The sequence below is a fragment of the Staurois parvus genome, unplaced genomic scaffold, assembly GCF_062004578.1.
Source record: "Staurois parvus isolate SC_StPar_1 unplaced genomic scaffold, SC_StPar_1.0 ptg000287l, whole genome shotgun sequence".
Lineage (NCBI taxonomy): Eukaryota > Metazoa > Chordata > Amphibia > Anura > Ranidae > Staurois > Staurois parvus.
In genome coordinates, this window is record NW_028318083.1 from 26,279,970 (window position 1) to 26,298,553 (window position 18,584).

At 39.6% G+C, this 18,584-nt stretch overlaps 1 protein-coding gene across 4 annotated transcripts in view; it reads right to left on the bottom strand.

Moving 5' to 3' along the window:
- NFATC1 (nuclear factor of activated T cells 1) overlaps positions 1-18,584 on the bottom strand; it is a 255,928-nt gene that overhangs the window by 64,559 nt on the left and 172,785 nt on the right. For 3 of the 4 annotated variants that reach the window (XM_089682345.1, XM_089682343.1, XM_089682344.1), the window contains one exon: positions 16,978-17,664. In XM_089682345.1, the coding sequence (XP_089538471.1) occupies positions 16,978-17,664 (687 nt within the window). The remainder of the gene's footprint in view (positions 1-16,977; positions 17,665-18,584) is intronic. The other variant, XM_089682347.1, reaches the window with a different exon arrangement.

Below are 18,584 nucleotides of genomic sequence, written 5' to 3' on the forward strand. Positions count from 1 at the left end.
CTACTGAGCCCTATTCTTCACCCTGGTGACCCCTGTAAACTGCCCTGCTAACCCCTATCCTCTGCCCTGTGGACCCCTGTACACTGCTCTACAAGCTAATGCTCCATGTACACTGCCCTACAAACTGCTGACCATGCCCTGCTGCCCCCCTGTACACTTCCCAGCTGACCTCCCTTCCTCTGCCCCCCTGGCATTTTGTACTGCACCCTCACATCAGACAGGATAGATCCGGCCCTGGCTGACACCAATGATGGACTGATTTTCCTCCCATTGACTGTAGGGTCATTTTTTACTCCCACTGACCCCTGATGTTGGGCATGTTTTACTCTCATTGACAACCGACACAGAGGTATTTTTACTCTGACTGACCTCCAACAGCACCCAAACAGCCTAATGGACAGTGAACTTGCACTTCAAAGTTTGAAGACCCTAATCAAGAAAATGCTGAGTGTAGTAACAACAAATAACCTGGCTTTAGAATGACAAGTCAGTGTGCCTAGGCCCCTGGACAGCATGGAAAATGCAATGGACCCTAGACAGCAGGTAAAACAGGGGCTATGAATTCAGGGTAGCCCATACTGTTTAGGTCTATTTTGGGCTGTTCCCCAATTCAGTTCAATCAAATGGTCTTCCCCAAATTTCTTTCTTGTAGGGAAAAGCTACCTAAAAGGCTAAATATGGCTCAAATGGTGCATGCTTTTTTTTAGAGCTAGCCTATGGTAACCAGTCTGGCAAACACAGAAAAATGTGCTAAGTACAAAAGCCATACAGTTGTTTTTTTATAGTGCTGACAATGTATGCAGTGCTTTACATTCTATATGTCAACATCAGTCTCTGCCTGCGAGGAGCCTTCATTCTAAGATTCCTATCTCACAAGCATACACACACCTACTAGGGTTAATTTGGATAGGAGCCAATAAACCTATCAGCATTTATTTGGAGTGTGGGAGGAAGCACAGTACCTGGAGGAAATCCACAAAAGCACCAGAGGATCATGTAAACTTCATGCAGATAGTGACTGGGATGCAAATTGGGGACACCAGTGCTGCAACACACTTGCAAAATGGGGGACCCATTAACATACTTAACCAGTATATGACAGAGCAAGAATTTTGGAATTATGCTATATCTGCTCATGCCAATTATTAATGTTTATGTTAACTGGTTGCTTTACAGGCTTGAGTTTCTCCTTAGGTATAACTGATCAAGATATGCTTCTTTAAACCCTGTGTCCAGCAGTAAATAAACACATAGAAACACTGGCTAAGATCAAGTGTTTTTTACATTTTCTATCTGAAGCAGAGGTATATTAATTAGTGACTGACTCATTCTCTAACACCCACATGTGGTACTGATTATTTTGTCTGTAATTTTGTCTGAGAAAGAAAATGAACCACTAACTGGTAACTTGCATACATAAAACTTTATGCTGATAGACATATAAGGGCAGTAGGGTGTTCAAGCACAATACAACCACTCTCTGTACTAAAATAAAGCAGGGAGCTCTTAAACATTTTTGTTTATTAAAAAAAAGAATTTATGTGAACTTCTTATTTTTCTATGTTTTTCCAAAGGGATCTGCAAAAAATATGTACCATTGGTGTTCCATGAGGATCTGTTAGAAAAAACATACAGTGTATAAGGCAGGGGGGATGGAATAATTATATTGCCGATAGTCCAAAGGAGTATGAAATACCAAAAAACCAGGATGGCATGGAACAATTAAAGTGATACCATTAATGTGAGAGTTGATTTGGATAGAAGGAAAATAAATATAGCAAAAGTATTAAGTAAATTGTATATACTATGGGGTTGATGTATGAAAACTGGAGAGTGCAAGATCTGGCACAGCTGTGGATTGTAGCCAATCGGCTTTTAACTTTAGTTTGTTCAGTTAAGCTTTGACAGGAAATATGAAAGCTGATTGGTTTCTATACAGAGCTGCACCAGATTTTGCAATCTCCAGTTTTAGTAAATCAGCCCCTATGTATAATTTATTTTAATTTCAATGATACTGCTGCTGGTAGGTCATTCCTTTCAAAATTGCTACTCAGAGTTCACATGCAACTGAGATATTTATTAAAAATAAATATTATAGGGGCAGAGCTATACAGTTTTATGTCATCTTAGGGTGAACCTGTACAAGCAAGAAAAATACAAAGTAAAGGCACTACTGAAGAGAAGACACTTGGTGCTTCTGCTTACTTTGTCAACTCACCCCCTTGCCAAGTGCCCTGCTGGAGCCTCTGAAGACCTTTAGGCACAGCCGTACTACCGCCTAATCTGCTCATGTTTGATGATTACTTGCAGTAGAAGTTCCGGCAGTGCATTGCATAGCACCCTTACTCTGTAATTTCTGTGGCCAATACAGTTTTATTTTAAAGTACCCACAGACATTAGGTCATAGTTGGACATTGGGACTGCTAAATGTTTTGACCATCAAAGTATTTTTCCCATAATATTCACGTGCTTGAATATATTTTATTCTTTTGGGGCCATATGATGCATTTGACAGCTGCACTCATTACCATCTTGCACTCTAAACATATGATTTCATTAAATGTCCTTAAATACAAAATCAGTTTTAACATAACTCTTTTGCATCTAATTTAAAAAAAATCAATATAATATTTCTTCCATCCTTTGTCAATATATTCACCTCAAATATGTACTACCGTTTGCAGTGTTTACAAAGCAACATGAAATTTTCTTTTTATTTACATGAATCTTGGCTCTGTACACCAAGCTTTGTCGCCGGGAAAAAAAAAACAGTTAAGTAGAAGTAAAGTTCATTGCAGTAATGTATTTGTACCACGTTATTGGCTTGCAAATGTGTGAGCCACCTGCCCTTGTCAATTAAGCTGTGCAGACCAATCTCCTCTGTGAGTCCCTAGAGAGATGTTCAGGGAAGGGGCACAGGTTAACCGGGGAGAGGCAAGCATGATATCCCGGCGGTCTGAATTGTTTTAATGCTCTCTGCCTCGCAAGGGTAAACATTTAAACCCATTAAAGATCTGACCCTAATGAATTATTCTGGCCCTTTACTTATTTTTTTTTCTGCTCATCAAATGCAAAACTTCATCTCAAATGTTAGCGAGTCAGCACGTTTTATCACAGCATACACTCTTTCAATCATCATTAGAAAATGTGGAGGGTCCAAGATTTGGGCTTAGAGCCAGATTAGTCAAACTTTCCATGAGAAAATCTTTTTTTCCCCTTCCCTTTAAGGCTGGCTGCTTGGGATAAAGAGGAAGTGGATGGTTTGCTGTTCTGTAGTGGAGACAACAGTCCTGAACTCTACAAACTACCTGCACATTGCTGTAATGACATACTGACTACTGGAAACTGGAGTGCTCACATGGGCTTTCAAAACACATAATTGTGTCAACCTCCGGCTGAACCTGACAATTGTGCTGCCTAAGATAACAGACAAAAGGATACTTGCCACACAAAAGATACTTGTGCCGTTTTCAATGCTTCGCCGTCACTATTTCCCAGTTACAAAAGAACTGTCTCATGTAGCAACATGTGGTGAAACTGACAGTGACGGCACTCAGCCATCCAGTGTGTTTTTCCAATACCTATCTCTTAACTTACAGCTTTGTTTTTGATTTCTATAAATTCCTAGCTAGCTGTGAAAATATTTTTTTCCAAATAGGAAAAACAAGCCGAAATGATATTGCATACCCAATGTCGGAGAAAGGGTCGATATCTGTTAATACAACACACTTGGAATACATGTGCAAAGATATGAAGGTCAGCTCTATAAGGTGCATGTGAAAGGCTGATCTTCTAAAAAAACACTTGTTGCCTGGCTGTCAAGATGACCTTCTGGCTTAAAGTGGCCCTGTCATTGTTACCTATTCAAGGACCCCTCCCACCTTCCTCAACCCAATGATACTCACCTTGCAAGCACTTCCCTGCTCACCTTTCCTCCATTGTAGCTGGCACTAAAATTACCGCTATCAACTCGTTTTGGATGCTAGTAAGAGGGGTTACATTACTCCCAGACACTGGTTGTGCCTAGCAATTGACTGTTAAACCAAAGCACTGTCACATGGGAGGAGGTCATGTGCTTTCCCATACACTGAAAGCACAGAGTATTGTCATTAGCAGCCATAGAGAAAGGAGCAGGTGAGTGTTGGTAACGTGATTATCAGTTGTTGGGGGGTGGGTTTTTGCAAGCACATTACTTTGCCCTGAATAGGCAAGATGGCAGTGTCTCTTTAAAGTGATTGTAAACCCTCACATATGCCTGATGAAGTGACTGGCCTCCGGTGATACACAAAGATAAAACAAATCCTCCTACATACGTTGTACTTGTTTATCTATAGCTGTCTTTCCCCTAAATCCATTAAAAGTGCAGAATTTTCACAGGATCTCTCAGCTCTGAAAAGCAGCAGGGGATAGAGCTGAAGTTACATCAGTGATGAGATCTCTGAGAGCTGATTGGAGGGAAGGGACCCCCCTCCCTTCATAAAGCACACAGGAACAGAGCTGAGGCTGTCAATCACAGGCTCTGCCCTCTCCTGTCACAATTTTTCTCTTGGTGTCAGAAAAACTCAACAGAAGTGATGAACAGGGCAGCGGACAGGGAGAGGAACAGGGCAGCAGACAGAAATGACACTTAGTGCTCTCGATTGAGACAAGTACATAATACAGAGGGCTATGTTTTGTTCAAAGTTAATGCCTGAGGTTTACAACCACTTTAAATATATTAACCACTGAATAGTATGCAGATCAGGAATTCTAACTATACTTTACGTGCTCCATGACTGTTCTGTGTCTGTTATCGTTTCGAAACCAGAGACTGTCAAGCAGCTAGCAAATTATTGGAAGCAAACTGCACTGTCCGCCTGTGTATATGTATCACAAAAGGTTTTCTTTGAGTAACACGTTTTTTAAGTAACGATCAAAATATGCTAGCTATAATCCAGCTGTCTAAAGGGTAGCAAACAAGTGATAGCAAGTATTTGGGTGAGACTGTACTCTGCATCTTTGGTCAAGCTTCAGGCTTATTTCAAAATAACTGTAACCAGTTAGATCTATAGTCACAGCAATCCGTTTCATTTTATATAACCATAACATTGCAATAGCAATACAAACAATAGCTATTTTTGACAATTCAATATAAGCTTGCCTGAAAAACATCTTTCATTTTTGTGATTGCTGTCAGTCTGCTGGCCAGGTCTTTCACCATCTTTTTGGATTCCCTGCCTTCTTTGCAGTTTCTCCCTTGCTATTCTATTCCTAAGGATTACATTTCCCATGGTACCATGATGCCTGCACAGTGATTCCTGTACTGACTCCTCCTACTGAAACTCCTCCTCTCAGCACCTCTGTAGTTCAAAAGGCAGGCTCTGTGAAATGTGTGACACGAGCAGTGTATATTCACAACATAAAGCATAATTAATACGTGTCACAGAATTCAAGGAAGTAAATGTGTGGAGATTCTTCAAAAAGTACATTTTCAAACTTCAAGATCATCCAGATTGATAGGAGTAGGTTAGAAATAATTTAAATTCGGTGAGGAAATAAATACATGGTTTTAAAATTTTGACCATGATAGATACAGCCATGAATGCTCGGTAAGGATGAGTGAATAAATCCGGTGACTGCAATGCATTACTTACATACATCAGCAATTTCCCAATTCTTATGGAAACAGAAATGCTTACAAATCTAGATTTTAGCCTGTCAGGGATTTGCTCTTATCCATATGACTGACTAACTCATCTCTAATACCTGACCTTTATGTGATGTTTGGAATATATAGACAAATCTTCAGTCTGATATTATGAAAAAGTATTTGTTCATTTTTCTATCTCAAGGCACCATGAAGACACCTTCTACGAAATCCTACAATATTTCAATATTTTAGATCTACCAATATACACATGCCTGTTTACATAAATTAGTTGCAGACCATTTAAAAGAGAACTTTCATTCAAAAGTGAATAAAGCATGTAAACTTGCAATGCAAACCATTTTAGTTACCTTTCCATTCCAATCTGTAGCTGCTGTAATTTTCTAAAACTGTTAAAAAAAAAAAATTCAACGCAGCATGGCAACCTGGAAGCGTTCTGTACACCTGCTCAGTGGAGACCAGATCCAGACTGGCCCAGGTAGCTGTGCTACAGCAGATCACTTCTAACAGTGACCTAGTGTTGGCTGCAGTGATCTACCATATGCAAATAGACGAGGAACAATGCTAGAACAGCTCTGTCCCGACCTCCATACTGAATGACATCACTTATGACATCACTAAACTCCCAATATAAACAAAATGTGGAAGCATTCTGTTAACTTTTCTTTTACAGCATGCATCTTTAAGCCATATGTAAAAGCATCAGAAGACATCTGAAAGCAGCCTACACCCATTGGGATCTGCAGGAACCACTGAGACCATGTGCCATTTTAAAGCAGGGACTCATGTGGTTAAGAAAAATACTTGTTTCATTGCAAATGTATTAAAATACATAAAACATACAGTATGTCACAGCAATTCATCCACTGATAGAATGTTGAACAAACAGATATTGGTTAGCAAAGTAATATACATAAATGGTGCATTCCATTGATTTAGTAAAATGGGGCTAGGTTTCAATGTGTTTCACAAAATCCAGTCTGCTTCCTCAGGAAAACAAATATGGAAATCATAACCATCATTGCATGTGGTCACCACCAGGTATATACCTGTAGGGCGATCACAAGGAAATTAGAACTCCAGCCCCAAAAAATGATGCCCATAGATTTTTATGAGTATCTTTTACACCCACACTGAGACTTAGCATACACGTTCAACCAACACCATTTATGGAAAAAAAAAAAAAATTGGATTAAGGTGCTCCAATCACCTCCATGGCCACAGGTGTATAAAATCAACCAACTAGGCATGCAGACTGCTTCTACAAACATTTGTGAAAGAATGGGTTGCCCTCAGGAGCTCAGTGAATTCAAGCGTGATACCGTGATAGGTTGCCACCTGTGCAATAAGTCCATCCATGAAATCACCTTGCTACTAAATATTCCACGGTCAACTGTTAGTGGTATTATAACAAAGTGGAAGCAACTGGGAACAACAGCAACTCAGCCACGAAGTGGTAGGCCATGTAAAATGACAGAGCGGGTTCAACACATGCTGAAGTGCAGAGTGTGCAGAAGTCGCCAAATGTCTGCAGAGTCAATAGCTAAAGACCTCCAAACTTCATGTGGCCTTCACATTAGCACAACAACAATGCATAGAGAGCTTCATGGAATGGGTTTCTGTGGCCAAGCTGCTGTATCCAAGCCTTACATCACCAAGTGCAATGCAAAGCATTGGATGCAGTGGTGTAAAGCACGCTGCCACTGGACTCTAGAGCAGTGGAGACATGTTCTCGGGAGTGACAAATCACGCTTCTCTGTCTAGCAATCCAATGGATGTGTTTGGGTTTGCGGTTGCCAGGAGCACAGTACTTGCCTGACTGCATTGTGCCAAGTGTAAAGTTTGGTGGAGGGAGGATTGTTTTGTAGGGTTGTTTTTCAAGGGTTGGGGTTGGACCCTTAGCTCCAGTAAAGGGAACTCTTAAGGTGTCAACATACCAAGACATTTTGGACAATGTCATGCTCACAACTTTGTGAGAACAGTTTGGGGATGGCCCCTTTGTGTTCCAACATGACTGCGCACCAGGGCACAAAGCAAGGCCCATAAAGACATGGATGATCGAGTTTGGGGTGGAGGAACTTGACTGGCCTGCACAGAGCCCTTATCTCAACCCAATAGAACACCTTTGGGATGAATTAGAGCAGAGACTGTGAGCTAGGCCTTCTTGTCCGACATCATTGCCTGACCTCACAAATGCGCTTCTGGAAGTATGGTCAAACATTCCCATAGACACACTGCTAAACCTTGTGGACAGCCTATCCAGTAGAGCTGAGGCTGTTATAGCTGCAAAGGGTGGGCCAACTCAATACTGAACCCTACGGACTAAGAATGGAATGCCATTAAAGTTCATATGCATTTAAAGGCAGGCATCCCAATACTTTTGGCAATATAGTGTGTGCATATACAGTTAGGTCCAAATATATTTGGACACAGGCACAATTTTAGTGTTTTTTTCAGGTATTTACCAAAACATATTTAAGCTATAGTTATTTAATGGATATGGGCTGAAAGTGCACACTCTCAGGTTTAATTTGAGGGTATGTACATCCAAATTGGAGGAAGGGCTTAGGGATTACAGAGTAGCCACCCCCCCTTTTTCAATGGGCCAAAAGTAATTGAACAATTGACTCATGGCCAGGTGTGGGCTACTCCTTTGTTATTTCTTCATGTTAAGCAGGTAAAGGGTCTGGAGTTGATTCTAAGTGTGGCATTTGCATTTGGAATCTATTGCTGTGAACCTACACCATCTGTTCAAAGGCTTCAAAAACAAAACAAATCCATCGGAGAGATAGCAGCAACATTAGGAGTTGGCAAATCAACAGTTTGGTACATTCTGAGGAAATAAGAATGCACTGGTAAGCTCAGCAACATAAAAAGGCATGGATGTCCACAGAAGACAACAGTGGTGGATGACCGCAGGATCCTCTCTATGGTAAAGAAAACTGATTCACAACATCCAGACAAGTGAAGGACACTCTCCAGGAGGTGGGCGTATCATTGTCAAATTCTACAATCAAGAGAAGACTTCACAAGAACAAATACAGAGGTTCACCACAAGGTGCAAACCATGCAATTGCCTGATTAGACTTTGCCAAAAAACATCTAAAAAAGCCAGACCAGTTCTGGAAAAGAATTCTTTGGATGGATGAAACTAAGATTAATCTGCACCAGAATGACGGGAAGAAAAAAGTGTGGAGAGGGCTTGGAACAGCTCATGATCCAAAGCACACAACGTCATCTGTAAATCATGGTGGAGCCAGTGTGATGGCATGGGCATGCATGGCTTCCAGAGGCACTAGGTCATTGGTGTTTATTTGATGATGTGACAGAAGACAGAAGCAGCTGGATGAATTCTGCAGTGTTTAGAGATATACTGTCAGCCCAGATTCAGCCAAATGCAACAAGGTTGATTGAACGGCACTTCACAGTACAGATGGACAATGATGCAAAACACACTGCAAAAGCAACCCAGGAGCTTTTGAAGGAAAAGTGGAATATTTTGCAATGGCCGAGTCAGTTACCTGATCTCAACCCAATTGAGCATGCATTTCACTTGCTGAAGGCAAAACTAAAGGCAGAAAGACCCACAAAGAACAACTGAAATCAGTGGAAGGGTGAAGGTACATCTTCACGAGTTGTCAATAACATTACCCAAGATGCCCACCGGTTTGTTTTTAATTTCAAATAAGCTGTTGGGAGTCTGAAATTTAGTGGTGGTTGTGATACTGCTGCTAAATTAATCACTTCCAGCTGCAGCAGCCGAGGTTTGGGTGAGCAGCCTGGGTTTGGGCTGAATACGTGGTCAACCAAATTTCATTCCTATTCTGCAGTAGCAGAGACTCTAAGCATAGCTACAAGCCCATTTTGAGTGCAGGAGCCACTTAGTTAGTAGGAGCTGACAATTTAGCAGGTGTTGGATTCCTATAACATTTGCAAGGCTTGTTATTACAAAAACTAAGTAGCTATTAAATTTACATTTTTCAAAGTGAGTATGTATTAAAGAAAAAAAAAACTATAAATTAAAAAGTCCTAAATGGTGACAGCATCTAGTCAAAAAAAAGCATTGTTATCACAGTCCAGTGAGCTGACCCAGAAAGCAGTAAATCTGGCCCATGAAGCAGAAATGTTAAACTAGGAAGCTGTAGAACAGTTGTGTAGATCTGGTGTTCTGACCTCACCGGTGGCATGTATTTTGCAAGACAGACAGAGACAGTTAGAAAATGTTCATTTTCAGATGAAAGTCAGCCTACATGTTTCTATCTGCACATTTAATTTAAAGCCAAAAATTAGAGGGACTCCACCTCTCTTCTGCTTCAGTGATCCATGTGTGCACAGGGATTTTTCTAAACCCAAATGAGGTCACAGAAAAATATATTAATTTAAATAAATATTGTATATTCACTTTCATAGCCTTACTTCCACTTTCCTGCCATAGCATTTGGAGACTGGAGTCTTACTGTAGAGTTCAATTGACACCAAGTTGACCACACTACCCGGGACACTCCATAATTTAAGATAGATCTAACCTTCACCCCCCAACCGTTCCTTCACACTACAAATGGCAGGCATGGCCAGTACTCATCTATGGTAGCATAAAGCTTTGCAGTGTGAGATGAAAAGTGTACTTTTAAGCTGGTTATAAATGGATCGAATCATGGTCAATTTAGGACCAGCTGAGATTCGATCTGTCTATGGGCAGACTGGTTGTACCCATCTATCTACTTGGTTACAACCAGCCTTTCAGATTTTTTTACATGCAATTACTGCCAGCAGCTACAGCCACTAGCAGTGATTGTTGTGTTCTGCCAGCTGGAAAGGCTCCCTGTCAGCAGAACACAATATTGATGCGAGAGGGGAATTGAGCAATTTTCTTTCCTTCCACCTATGGTGGAAGGAAAGAAAATTGTCTACTAACATCAGTTAATTTAGACATGAGGCTGTCCTGAATCCAAATGATAACCCTACATCTTTTTATATTTTTGAAATTAATGTTTCCATTTTTTGTCCACCTGTACCTTCACTATTCAGCATATCTATAGTTGCCATAAATCCATAAGACAAAATTTACCTGTAAAGCATTTATATTGTAGGTACACATTTTTTTACTGTGAATTTTCTGTGACCCCTTATAATGAAATACACAAGCCAGGTGTACTTAACATTCCATCCTTATTCAACAAATGACTGTCATCTCAAACCTGGCAACTAGTTCCTTGCACTTTAATCTTGATAAGTTTCTTTCATATTTTCATATTCATTTATAACAATCGCATAGAGCTCAGATCATATGAAAACAATCAACCAGCTACAAAACACATGTTTTAGCCTGTACAGCCTCAACATACAACACATTCTCATGACTGAAAAATCCCAAGAGTACAAGAAACATGAGCTACTGTGTACATGGAGACACTGTTCAACTTCATTCAAGCTGCTGGAAAACTGTAAAGCATTGGGGAAAAGTTAAGACTGGTTTGTACCAAAGCAGTTGTGACTTTGGGATGCTGGAGAACAATATCGTCTTGTTTCCCTAAAAAGGAATATAAATTATAAAGACCTCTGGTTTATTTCACAGCTCTTCTTTAAGGTCTAACAATAGGGGTGTTGCTTAGATTTTTCTTTTTTGTCATAAACGTATGTGCAGTTATATAAATCATACTGAAATTAAATAGTAATAATATAATGTTGTACATTAACACAATGAAGTTAGATTACGTATATAATTAGTAGAGGTGAGTTTTGAATTCTGAGGCCATTTATGACAACATTGTCACTGTTACTAGGTGTGCTAAACATTACCAGTTCAGCTAACCATCAGCCAATTTCCTTCTCCTATATACATTTAGGTAATGTCTTTTGTAATAACCTTTTGGTTATTAGGTCATGGTGCTGCTCTGCACATAACCAACCTGATTCTCCTATGATTGCTATAGAACAGGGGTCTTTTCAGTATGAGGGCTATGTAGTATGTTTCACAAATATTTGCAGGAAAAAAACTTTTTATATTAACAAAAACTATTTAAATTAATTAATGATATTTACTTGGGAAAAACAGAAAAAAAGTTCAGTAAAACAAAGAAAAGAAATTCCAAATAAACTTGAGCCCTTTGGAAACTCTCCTTACATCAGAATCCCCATACAGAGTCTCCCTTTACATTGGAGTGTCCATCAAAGTCGCCCCTTTCATTGGTGTCCCCATCAAAATCCCTTTTTACATCCAGGTCCACAATCAGAGAGCTGCAACCCTAGAAACCCCTATGAGATGTTTATTGAAGTCTGTGTGCCCATTGGAGAAATTCACTCTCTGGATTTGCCTAGGTTGGCATTGTCACTGGGAATGAAAGTGAGGAAAAATCCAAACGTTTGAGTTCTCATCAGAATAAGACCAGAGTGTAAGGCTGGCCATAGATGGGTAGACTTTTGAAAGAAAATTTGTTTATTTTTGTAATCAGTAGTGGGTCAAATTGACGTTTGTTTTTTACTGCAGTGACGAAAGTGATGAAAAGTGCTGTGCAGTGCCAAGCAGAATGAAATATTTTACTTAAATGAACAATTTCTGTGTATGTGGTTTTGGTTCAGTAAAGTCAAATCATTCCAAAAAACAAATGTTAAAAGCAAACAAAATCTTTCAAATGACATTCAAATGTTCTGAGAGTTCTTATAATTTTCGCACACATTTTTCTAAGAGTTTACATTTGAAATTATATTCATCTAAGGTCAGCTTTGTGTTTTGTGACAACTATCTAAGAGGGTATTTTCCTCACTTTTGAGATTTCCTTTCACTTACTGTTAAGTCTCCAGGACATGAAGTGAAGGGCAATCTCCATAATGGTAATGGCAAAATATGACAGGTTTTAGCCACATCCTACTCTATCAATAATGAAAAACAAATATTTCAGCTTTAGATACAGGGCTGAATTTAGGGGGGTGCTGGGGTGGGCTGTGCCCCTTCCAGATTTTGGTCTTGTCCTCCCAGGACCAGTGGCATCAGCAAGGCAGACCCTATAATGAGGCACTGAAGCCCAGTCCAACCAACACGGTTCACATAGACTTAAGAACAAAATGAAAGTATATTAAAACGTTGCACTCCCAGATCAGACAGGCTAGATATAATTCAATGTGCACACTTGAAACTGGCAGTTGGGTTTAAAATGTAACTACACTTCTGTTGGGGAAAAGCAATCCTCTTTACTTTTGGAATCTTAAGAAGCATTTTAAGAATGCTTTGTGCTGGGTATATGTTCACTGTTTTTTTTGTTCAACCAGAGATTTGAATAAAAAACAGACAGATCCCAACATCAACACAAGTGATGCTGATGCAAGGATCTCTCGCTGTTCTATTTTATTCTGACAGGGAGGACACTCCCCCCCCCCATCAGAATACACAGATCAGCGCTTGCAGCCATTGACTGCAAGGGTGAATGAATGCTGGTTTTCCAGCATGACTGTTAGACCGGCTTCTGTTTAACAGGGATCAGTACACAAAGACTGAAATTCGGCTGGTTCCTGCTCAACCGGCTGAATTTCGATGCATGTATACAGGGCTTTATTGTAGACTCTTATCTTCTGCTGTCTGGTTGAAAATCATTTTATTCATCTCCTTTCTGTCGCGGTATGCGGGAAGGGTCACTTGCTCATGTCACATTACCAATCCCAGTGTTGTAATAAGAGAAAAACAATAGGAAACAGCAGTGTGCCAAGCACATAAGCAGAAAATAGCATTTAGGGCGGAGCAGAATTTACAAACAGGGGTTGAGTTACTAAATGCAAATAGGCTGTTCAACTTTCAAGAGAAGTTTCACCTTGCAAGGGAATTTTCCCCAGAGCTTACTGAATGTGGTGAAATTTGCAAAAAATAACCAATCACATGCAAGGAAAAAAAACAGCATTTTTGCTTGCACATAATTGGATAAGGGAAATCAGAAAAGCTTTGCCTCATTCACTATACTAGTGGGGAAATTCCCTTGTAATGCACAACTACCTTTGCAAAGTGATCAGTCATTTTGCCTTTAGTAAATCAAACCCATAGTGTAATAATGTACAGAAATGCCTCTAGGTGCCATGTTTAAGATAAAGCAAAAAAGATTTTTAGAAGTTATAGAAAATCATTTTTAGCTAACTGTAATGCACTGCTCCTTTTTATTAACATTAAAGTGTATGTATAGCCAAAATATTTTACAATTTTAAGGAAGGTTGGGAAGGATTAGACCTTCTGTCGGATTTTTATTGAGATTGACCCTGTCTATAAGATTCACCATACACGTGTGTAATGTGTGTGGTGAGCTTTAGTCCTGGTGACCACTGTCACAGAGACAGAAAGAGATGGGAAATCCAAAAATGTAATATTGTCACCAGAAAAAAAGATTAGGGGAATCTATGAATGAGAACACTTATTCTGGTAGCAACTGTCTAAAGCTGGCCATACACTGTTTGTTCAGCCAAGGGAAAAATTCCTCCATCCACACAAATGAGGTGGATGGAGGAATCACCCCTTCCCCACTGGGACACTATATTCTGACAGTGGCACTCCAATATTGCTGTCAGAGTACATTGAACAGTGGCCGCAGCTCCTGATCAAGAAGAGTTCTTCAGCATGTCCCTTCAACAGAAGTTGGTCTAACAATCGGGGGTAGCCATACATTGACTAAAATTGCAGCTGAAAAAAAAATATATATTCCTCCATTCAGACAATCAGATGAAGATGAAATAATCCCCCACTCAGACATTGTGTTCTTGACAGCGGGACCAGACACTGTCAGGATACACCGATCAGCGGCTGCACCCACTGGTCACCAAAATTTTCCAGCTTGCCCCTTCGAAAGAAGTTGGTCAAACAATTAAATTCTGTTTAGTGGGGATGGCCACACACTGATCGGAATTCAGCTTGTCCCTGCTGAACCAGTTAAACTTTGATCAGTGTATGGCCAGCTTTAAACAATTGACAAGATGACATGAAAACATGAAAACAGGATAAATCAGGGTAGTTGTTTTCTGTGGTGGAGGAACTTGGGCCTCAGGTCAAGGCTCATTTTAATTCAAACCTGTTTCTACCAGATAACAATAAAACCACAGATGTCTAAACAGTGGCTATAAATTACTGCTAGAGTTGTAGAGTTATATTCATAAACTGGATCACACTACATACCCTTTTATTAGTTTTGCCATTTTGAAACGTATGTGTGCCAGCTTGAAAAGCCACAGGCCGCTGGTCGTCATTGTAATTTATTCATAGATGTAATCACTGAAGCTGTTTTCAATTAGCAAAATTCATTAGTAAGATTTGAGGGATTATATCCCAAACTAAACTAGAGAATTAAAAGGTCTGACACTTTTATTGAACTTTGCAGCTGTAGTAATAAGAGAATGTATTTTTGTCTGCATAATAAAAGGTGCCCTTGTTACTCAGGACCAGAACCACTCCATCTTTTTTTTCACCTAATTCCACTCGAATAGTGAAGGTTTAGTATGTCTGAAAATTTCTTACAAAAGACACAGTGAACTTTTGTAATATATATATTTTACTGAAAGACAATCATATTCAGATGTTGCGTGACACCAATTAGTTAAAGCAGACAAGTCAATTGTAAACTATGATCCCATTCAAAATAAGGAGCTCATGTATCATAGTAACTCAAGGGGTCGGGGTTCTTTGGGATACACAGTGGTGAGTGCTAAATCACAGCTCAGTGAGGTCACACAATCACATTCCAGATTAACCTTTCAAAACATCCCAATAAATCTTTGGGAGCCAAAGTCTGACAACCTATTCAGCGGCAGATCTTATACATTTTTCATTTTCTTTTTATGCAGTCATACAAATCTTTAACACCAGCTACTGAGAGGCGCACAGGATAACTTTAGCAACAGACATCATTACCATGAATACTATGAATGCCCTTTTTTTCCAGCTCACGTAGCAGATTTGATACTAGTGTTAAAATGGTATTTTAATGCATTTATTTCTGGGGACTTGAAGTTGACCAAAAAGTCAGATATTGGAGGGGCATGAAAGTATAGTTTGACCAGAGCAATATCCTACTTTCAAAGGGTTACGGGAAACAAGCATGTCTATGAACACAGCCTTGCACTGGTCTTATTTTGAAGAAGCAATATCGATCTACTTAACTCTTTCTATTTGTCTGAGTTCCTACAGTGCCCAATCATACCTAAATCAAAATGATGAGGCAGCAATCATCTTATATATATTGTGATCTTTAGGTTTTCTTTCCTATAAAGCTGAAAATCTAACCTCAATCGTCTATATTGATCTTAGGATCCAGGAAGACATTAGGCACTATAAATTTCGCAAATCCCACATGGCAAAAACATGTATAACATATCTTTGGTTTAAAATTGCAACAAGGTCTGGTCTGATTTTTTTATGTTTAGCGCACTACTGATTCCTAATCAGATCAGTGGTATGCATATGTATTGTCAGTCAGAAGAAGTCACCCAACACAAGTCTAGTAAATGAGAGTTGAATACTTTCTTCCAACGTCTGTATAAACTAATGCAGATAGGCCCTAAGCTCCAGTACCTTGTCATTTCTCCACTGAAAAATGGAGTGCGCTGAAGGAGTAGCCTGAAGTGTAGCCACAAACTTATATATACTTGGTTTGGCTATCTTATGTCTTCAAGGATAGACTGGTGAGCAAATATGAATATGAAATATGTGCTCCCCTTTCCTTCCTTGAGGTTTCAAATGCAAAGTTCCAATCTTCTTTATCCTAGAAAATAAATCTTTAGCTATTACCTTCCCCCTAGAGAATAACCTTTGTCTCCTTATAGATAAATGTAAAATACAGATATCTATACATTTACATGTATCTCATATAAAGAAAGGTAATGGTTTCAATGAGCAATATAATGAAGCTTTCACTATTGATATATTACCAATTTTGTAAAATACAGTGGCTAATGTAGTCAGTTCACATTGATGTGACATATATTTACTGCTAGAGGGATTTGCAGTGAACAGCTAGACGGTGCATTGCTAGACATTTTATTGTACTTCCACTCAGACTTATCAAATCACCTGCATGAGCTAAGAGCATATGGTTGCAATTACTTTTGTGTAGAAATTGGTGGTTAAGCTACCTCTGTGGTTACGAAAGGCACTTAATGCTTAAAATACACAGTATGAGAAATGCTACATTAGGAACATTTTCAATTCCCTTTTCTTATTTTTATTAATTCAAAATGGACATATTTCTGCACCAGTTCTTAGTGCTGTTAATTTATGATGGCTCCTGAAAGCATCTGGTTAATAAAGAACTTACTGATACAGCAATATAGCGGAATGAATGCCTCAACAGCTGTGGAACACTTACCATCATCCAAGTACAACTGATCCAGTTCCTCAGGCTCACACTTGATGGTTACAGGAATAGGGGCCAAATTATGATTACTGTCCTCATGCAACTCTGGCAGTGACAGAGGTTGAGTGGTTGGAGATTCATTTCTCTGAACCTTCTGCTGTTGGTGCTGCGGTTGGCCCATTAATGATGAATGAGTTGGACTGCAGGGCTGCAAATAGGATGGCTCTTGGGTAATAGACGGAACTGGAGAAGAGGGACTGTTGGGATAGACTGTTTGTTGATAACCAAGGGGACAGCTACTGCTCTGATGGAGACTCACCTGCGGCTGCAGCATGATGTGGGATGACTGATCGGGTGAACTTGGGTGCACAACTATAGACCGTGGCACTTCCTGTATGGTGGGAACGCCTCCAGTGGGCTGCTGAAGTCCTAGCTGAGAGTGGCCAGTATTCGAGATGCATTTGTTGTACGGTGAAGATGAAAGGTCATGGAGCTTGTGGCTTGAATTGGAAGATGTCATCACAGTGTTTCTTTGCTGACAAGATGTGAAGCCAGACACAAGGCACGAACCAGGATCAGATGGCATCAAAATCTGTTGGCTGTAGTATGGCTTTGAGAGTTGAGTTAATCCCTGGTTCACTGGGCCACAAGTTTGAGCTGACTCATAGTCATCAGCGGGCTCTGTTTTTATAATTGGAACTGTTAGGAGAGAAGAAAAAATTAAATAAACATGAGTTGCATTTCGGTAAGATCAAGTTGGCTTGTGGCTAGGATACCCCTTGCAAAACAAACAACGTCTTGAATAAGACTCTGTGTGTCTTTTGCCTCGTTCTCCCACCCAATAAAAAAAAAAAAGTATGAGTCATCAGCATAAGAAAGTCACAGCTGGTTCTAATATTCAAAAGAACTATTTTCTTTGGAATCTCCTCCAGTACTAATGTGCTATAAAAGTCTATTTGCAAATAGCCATGTTGCTGAAGAAGCTTTGGACCCAAGGGCTCCATGGATTTGTAATAATCAAAGCAAAAAATTTTACTTGGATGTATTATTGCTTTTGCTGCTGCTACCGATGAACAGTTTGATAAATGCCTATGTGTTTGGTAAAATCATTGTCAGACTAAACAGATTCAAATGAATCAAGCAAGACAAACACAAGCAAAAGTAGTTGTGGTTTATGATGTCATTGGCAACTCAACTGATTATGTAAGTGTCTTGCACTGTTGCGTGTGTTTAGATTAATTGTTTGCCAGCTACTGAAGACTAAGTTGCCCACACCAAAGTATTTTCTTTAGTCTGTTCTACCAGATTATAATCCCAATAATACCTACCTGTCTAAATTCAAGTGTTGAATTCAATGCCACTTTGAAATATGCTAAACTAGCTGTGCTGCAGTTTAGCAGCAATGGGTATATACAACATAGAGACATCTGCTCCATAGACATGTGGTAAAGCAAAAAGCAAAAATAAATTATGCCACGTAGACAAAGGCGTTTGAAATGTGTGAACTTATGTTCCAACAGTTGATCCCTAAAATATGTACCTCGTACCTCGGTTCATTTCCTGCAACATATAAACAAATAATTTCCCTTAAAGCAATGCCTTTGCTTTCTAGCTACAAA